The sequence below is a fragment of the Lycium barbarum genome, chromosome 5, assembly GCF_019175385.1.
Source record: "Lycium barbarum isolate Lr01 chromosome 5, ASM1917538v2, whole genome shotgun sequence".
NCBI classification, from domain to species: domain Eukaryota; kingdom Viridiplantae; phylum Streptophyta; class Magnoliopsida; order Solanales; family Solanaceae; genus Lycium; species Lycium barbarum.
In genome coordinates, this window is record NC_083341.1 from 121,058,299 (window position 1) to 121,064,678 (window position 6,380).

Genomic DNA, 6,380 nt, shown 5'->3' on the forward strand with positions numbered 1-6,380 from the left:
ACAAGAAATGTCAATAAATTAATGGATAGCCAAACGCTTTGTCATTCTCTATATCTCCTTTATTTTTGGATATAAAGAGTATTTGTCAAGGTTGGCACATGGCATGCCACAAGTTGATTTCCTTTGTAGTTATGATCTATGGAATAGGAAGCAAAATTCAGCATCTCATTCAGAGAATAAAGAACACGGAAGAGAATTCATAATGAAGGGAATATAGAATAGTCTACTTATATATCACACAAATTAAAGTCAACCTCCCTCACAAACAACCTTCATGCTAGGATCTTACATTCAGCTGCTTTAGAGGAAACTATATCACTAATTAAAAGCTAAACGTTCTTGAAAGGAATAGCATCTGCTTGGAAGGATTCAAAACATATAAGATTAACAGAAAGTTTAGTCCCACATAAAGGCTAGTGTTTGCTGAGAGGCACCACTTGTAGATGATCCATCCTGTGCATTTTGTAACATATCATGGAAATGGAGAGAAGGGCTGCTGTTGCTTACGTGTGAATCTGCAGCAGAATCTTGAGGTTTACTATTGAAATCTTGAGCAAAAGGGTACTGGCTTAGACCACCATAGTGCAAGCCGTGAACGGGTTGTGACTGGAGCCCGCGGGGGATAGAGGCAGGCTGCTGCACTATGTGACTCAAACCAATCTCCCTAGTTACAGCGGGTGCTGATGACAGAAGAGAGAGAGCACGATCAGAATTAACTATTTCGGAGAACATCTTTTGTCCGCTGCTTAGAATTCCTGCTTCAGGGAGACTACGGTCACTGCCTTGCATGAATTGGAATTGGCTTCCTACTTTATAGCTATGAGCCGAAGAATCAGGGAATGGATTTTGACTGTCCATGCAATTTATATGTGATTGGTTGTTGAATAATGTCATATCGCTGTCCGTTTTAACAACACCAGCCCATGCAGAGCTCACTACTGCACTTGGAAATACTTGTTCACTGCCAAATGACAGGAGTTTTGTTCCTACAAATTAATCAGTTTTAATTTCTTTATTTGATTAAACATTCTAACATAATGGAAGCCAAATCAAAGAATAAGGTGGAAAAAGCATTCTGATTATTAATGAATGACCCTAACCTTGTTGGCTGGGAAAATGTACTCCAGAATTTTTGGCCATAGGATCTGGTTGAGGCTTCCTTCGACGCCTGTTATGTCCATCAAGACGTTTCCGACAGCTTCTCTTTCCATCATCAAATTCTTCCAATGAATGAAACCTACAAAAGGATCCATCAGAACGAGATAATGCTGCAACGTAAATCAATGTCAATCTTCAATTTATCAGGGATGGGATGAATGCAGAAAAGCTTATAGTCATAGCTTCCAACTATCTAAGTTATAATCTGAAAAAATAAACAAGCAGAGAATCAACTTGGACCGTACTAAGTAGCAACTTCTATTCTGAATTGCTGATAAAGCAGAGGATTTCTTTTAGGAATCATCACATCATACAGGGTAAATTCTGTATTTTAGATTTGAAAAGCAGTGTATCGAACACCAGTACTCCTCTACATGCCAGAACTCGTTAAGCCAGAACTCGTTAAGCTGAACTCGTTCAGAGGCGAGCGGATGCTACGATCCTTTTCTCTCTAATAGGGTTAATCCTAGCACTAAAAGTATAGGTCACTATCTCGAATACCTTCTATTCCAGTCTAGACACCTCCCAGGTTACCATCTTCTGAACTCTCTGGTGTACCAAGGACCAAGAAGAAAGTCACAAATCTAACTGTGGGAGAAAGAAGAACGTTAGTAAACATACTTCCACTCTTCTAATTTATGCGCCTCCGAGGATTGAACATCTTAATTTGCTCGCTTATCCAGCCTTTATGAGGAACTCCAACATTTAACCGAACGAACCTTGTCACCAGCTCTGTTACATAAAAATTGTTTACTAGCTTGGAACTTAAAGTTAATTACTTCACGTTAATAGCTAGTGTGAGTGAAAACATAACGATGACCCAGCCTTGTTATAATACTGATTCCTTTACTAGATCAAAGCATCATATATGTGTATCACTTTGTTGAAAACATAAGATCTAAGGAAAGAGCAAAATGACACCAGATTGTCATACTATCCTTTCATAATAGATAAAGCAGAGAGATTTGTTCTTCCATTCAAGTTTCTCTATGCCTTCCTAATTAATGTGCTCTTCCAAGGATTGAACAACTTGATATGGTCACTTTTCCAGCCTTTATGAGGAACGCCAACTCAATGAACGTGGAATAATATTTTATTGCTAGCTTGGAACTTAATTACTTCATGTTAATAATAGCTAATTTGTATGAGTGTTAACTCTATGAGGTCTTGCCTTTCATGAATGTTTGATTCATTACTTGATCTAAGTACAGTCAAACCTCTCTCTAGTAGCAGCGTTTGTCCGAAAATTTCACGGCTGCTATAGTTAGGTGTTATTATGCATGTATACTGGGCACTGGCATTCCATATTTAGATCTCATTTAGCTGTTATAAACAAAAGTACACAAGCAATTAACTTTTTGTACTTTTTATGTTATAAACGAAAAAAATATACTAGTAAACTTTAAAATCTCAATTGATTTTCATATCTCATAAATTAAAAATTGAAAAGACTACAAATTACTACTAAATCCATAACTAGTTGTACCACACATATAAAAAATTAAAATCTATGGTACATATGCATTTTAAATTAATTGAGAATTTAAATATTTCAAGTTTGACGTAAGAACTCTACAATTATAGATTGTTTCGTAAATTCTAGTCTCTTAGTGATAATATAACGCTTGAACTAACAAAAAATTTTGTCCAAACTTAAAGCTAAAGGAAATTCAATAGCTTTCCCTTGAAGGCTGTCTAAGTGCTTAACAGTTGACTCTTCTATCTCCAAGCAGCAATAGGTTGAGGCTCTTCATCAACCCTTTTATTGTCACATAATATATTTCTTACAAAATATTAGTATACGCTATTTGAGTATGGCGGTTATAAAGAGGTAATGTTACAAAGATTATACCGCTATAATGGATGTCATTGTTGTTATAGGCAGAATGCTGTTATAGAGAAGTAAAATATAACATAAAAAATCGGTTCCGAAGAAAATAAGGCCGTTATAGTGAAATATTTTTATAACGAAGGACAATTATAGAGAGGTTTGACTGTGTACGAGCATCACTTGTTTGAGTGCATCAGGGTCTATTGTCAGACCCAACACTAATATCCAAACGCTCAACTGCTTAATCATAAATTCTGAGGAACTTAAAAATTGCTTTTCAGCACTTACTGCGTTAAAGCCACTTAGATTCAACTAATCCAAACGAGCTCTAAGACAACAAAAAAAATGACACGAGATTGTCATAGTGAATATACGAACATCATTTCAATCAAACGATTAAATAAAAGCGTTGCAAGATTACCTGCTGCATTGCTGACAGAATCGTTGCTCTCGACCTGCAATTGAGACTTTGGCAGTCTTTGAATGAACCTCACAAACTTTATGGCGACGGTGATACTCTCTGCATTGACTGAGATCTGCATTACATCCATCAACCAAGCAATGAGCTACTTGAGGTATATTTCCTGGTGCCTTGGCCCTCTTTGATGATCCACACGATGATGCCGATTCCATCACACAATTTTTATACAAGTGTAGCCTCAAATTGCTAATTTTAGCACGCGAAACTGCCTTCCACACTCTAAATTATTTTTACCTGAGTTAACAATGTGAGAAAATGTGAAGGAAAGTAACAAATGTCTTTATCCAATTTAGCTAGCACCCCCTTTTCATCCTCATCATCTACTTCAACATCATCCAGAACTTTGCACACATCAAATCCAATAAAAGAAAATTGAAACATTTAACAATATCCAACAACCATTGCTTTAATAACTCAGTTTTTCAGTAGAGTGAGTATACAACTATCTAGTTATTAGTACTGAATTCATTCAGTTTCAACCTTGAAAATTACCAGCCAGAGAAAATATAAAACAACTTTTTAATGCTTCTTTGATATGTATGCAGCAAACTGATTATGAATAATATCTCATCAAGTAACTCTAGGAAGTTGAGAAAAACTAAAGTACTGATAAACCATTTCTAATAGTGATAAACAAAAGAAGAAAATAACCAAGCTTGAATCTGCAGCAAAAAAAGAACATGCAGGTAAAATTCTCAACAACAATACGTGTCAATATAGGGATTAAGAGAATCTTGAAAAGTTATTTCAGCTACTAGAAATTAAGCCACACCCTTAACACAATAATGCAGTCACAGATGTTTTCAACTTTTTTCATTTTTTTATAAATAATTTATCCACTGTCGGCTGGAGTCTAATGATTTGAATAGCCTTCCAAATTAAAGTACTTCACCTGCTGGACCAACCAAAATCCATAAAGGGAAAGGAAAATTGCTAAGTCCTCAAGTAGAATAAAATGAAAAGCAAAATCCAATAATTCACTAGACTAAAAGGAACCATTCTAAAGTAAGCAAATTAAAATGATCTAACTAAAATGTCTCCAATTAAAGTCAAGTTCTAACTACTGAAAATCTCCAAAAATCAAGAATTATAGGACCCAAACTAAGATTTAGTTAGAAGAAGAGGAAGGTTATAAAAAGCTACGGTTCCAAGTTGTAGTCTAAATGAGCTATTGTCAGGGGAAAGAGATACTTAACTGTAAGTTTCAAAGTATGCAAACCACAGTAGTGATTCTTGCAGAGACAAAGCTCTTCACACAAACAAAAAAGATAAAGGAAAAAGGGTGACAGTTTCCTTTTCTTTTGTCTGTAATTCTAGTTTGATTGCTAGTTTGCTACTAGCAGAAAAATGTACTCCTTATCAAGAAATGAAAAAAAAAAATAGGAGAAGTAGCTCTAAAGTACCAAGAAAAGAAAACTGACTCTGTTGGTTTTTGGGGGAAGGATGTGAAGTAGTTAAAAAAATAAAACCAAGAAAATGCAGTTATATTAAAGACTTCACCAAAACTAATAAAGACTCATTGTTGGAGAGAGACAAGTGTAAAGGAAAGAAGACTGATTTGGTCTTTACAACCATTCATTCACTGACAAAGACTCCATCATAGTCCAGTAAAGTGGCAACTGGCAAAAGATGTGTAGAAATAGTGTATTGTGACTTGTTGGTGACAAACAAGGAAATATTAAGGGAGTGGGAAAAAGGGAACTTACTAGCATAGGTCTAGGCATGAAAAACACTCAGTAAACTTCACACATATTATATATTTCTAAGATGAATAATGGATAGAAGGAATTGAAGTTCTCTGTGAGAGTGGGGAAGGGAATAAAGAGATTAAGTAGGCGTTTGCCAATAAAAATCAAATAGCTTTCACTTTAATTTATTGGAATTTCTGAAGCTATGTTTAGTTATAACTTTTGCAAAGCATATTTGGTAATTTAAATGTATTGAAAAAGTGAAAACAGAATTTTAAATATTTTTTAAATTTTAAATATAATTTTAAGTTGTATTTAGAATTTACATGATTAAATACTAATTTTTAAATAAAATAAAATAAAATCTAAAAAAAATGAAAAATTATCATGACCAGGTCATAAAGATTTTACCCTACCACCTTTTTAGGCTAATAGCCAGTAGGCATAGCCTTACTATAAGTGTTTAAAACAATTTAAGTCAAAGATGTAACAAAGACCCATAAACGAGTGGCTAGGAAAGGGACAGGTGAAGGGTGACTGTTGCTTTCAACTTTTTATTATAGTTGTGTGTTTTGTGCGTGTGATAATTGAGAATGAGAGATAGATAAGAGAGCCAAAAAGAAACAAGAAAAAATTGCTAAAACAAATTAAGAAAAAGTTTATTTTTTTGAGTTCCTAAGTCTCTGTCTGTTCCTTCTCACTTGCTCGCGGTTTAATTCTAGTCCATCCAAATAGAGTGGTCTTGGATCATTTTAATTTTCCAAATAAAAATCATATACTATTATAGAATAAAGATTATAAAGTAAATACATCAAAGATAAATATATATAGAGAGACTAATATATTAATCGACTTTTAACTGATGAGATGTATCACTGATCTCAACCACACACATTTTCTACTTGCTTCATGAATAGTTATTATCTCAGCATGATTTGAAGAAGTAGCAACAATGGACTACTTTATAGATCGCCATGATATAGCAGTACCTTCGTATGTAAACAAATAGCCTGTTTGAGATCGCGTTTTATGTGGATCAGCTAAATAACCTGCATCTGTATAACCAACAAGATCTGCACTACCTGTGTTAGCATAAAACAGACCCATATCAATAGTACCCTTTAGATGTCGTAGGATATACTTAATCCCGTTCCAATGTCTCCATGTACGAGAAGAATTATATCTTGCGAGCAAATTAATAGAAAACGCTATATCAAGTCTT

General features: G+C 34.5%; 1 protein-coding gene across 2 annotated transcripts; it reads right to left on the reverse strand.

Annotated features, from left to right (window-relative positions):
* Positions 1–203: 203 nt before the first annotated feature.
* Positions 204–5,011, reverse strand: LOC132641305 (squamosa promoter-binding-like protein 16). 2 transcript variants are annotated; one of them, XM_060358243.1, is made up of 4 exons: positions 4,667–5,010; positions 3,411–3,704; positions 1,101–1,237; positions 204–986 (listed from the first exon to the last, which is right to left on the reverse strand). In XM_060358243.1, the coding sequence occupies exons 2-4, from the start codon at positions 3,620–3,622 to the stop codon at positions 397–399; spliced, it is 939 nt and encodes a 312-aa protein (XP_060214226.1). In that variant the 5' UTR covers positions 3,623–3,704; positions 4,667–5,010; the 3' UTR covers positions 204–396. The 2 variants fall into 2 exon arrangements, with proteins under 2 accessions (XP_060214226.1, XP_060214227.1); XM_060358244.1 differs by having other exon boundaries at positions 3,411–5,011.
* Positions 5,012–6,380: the final 1,369 nt, after the last annotated feature.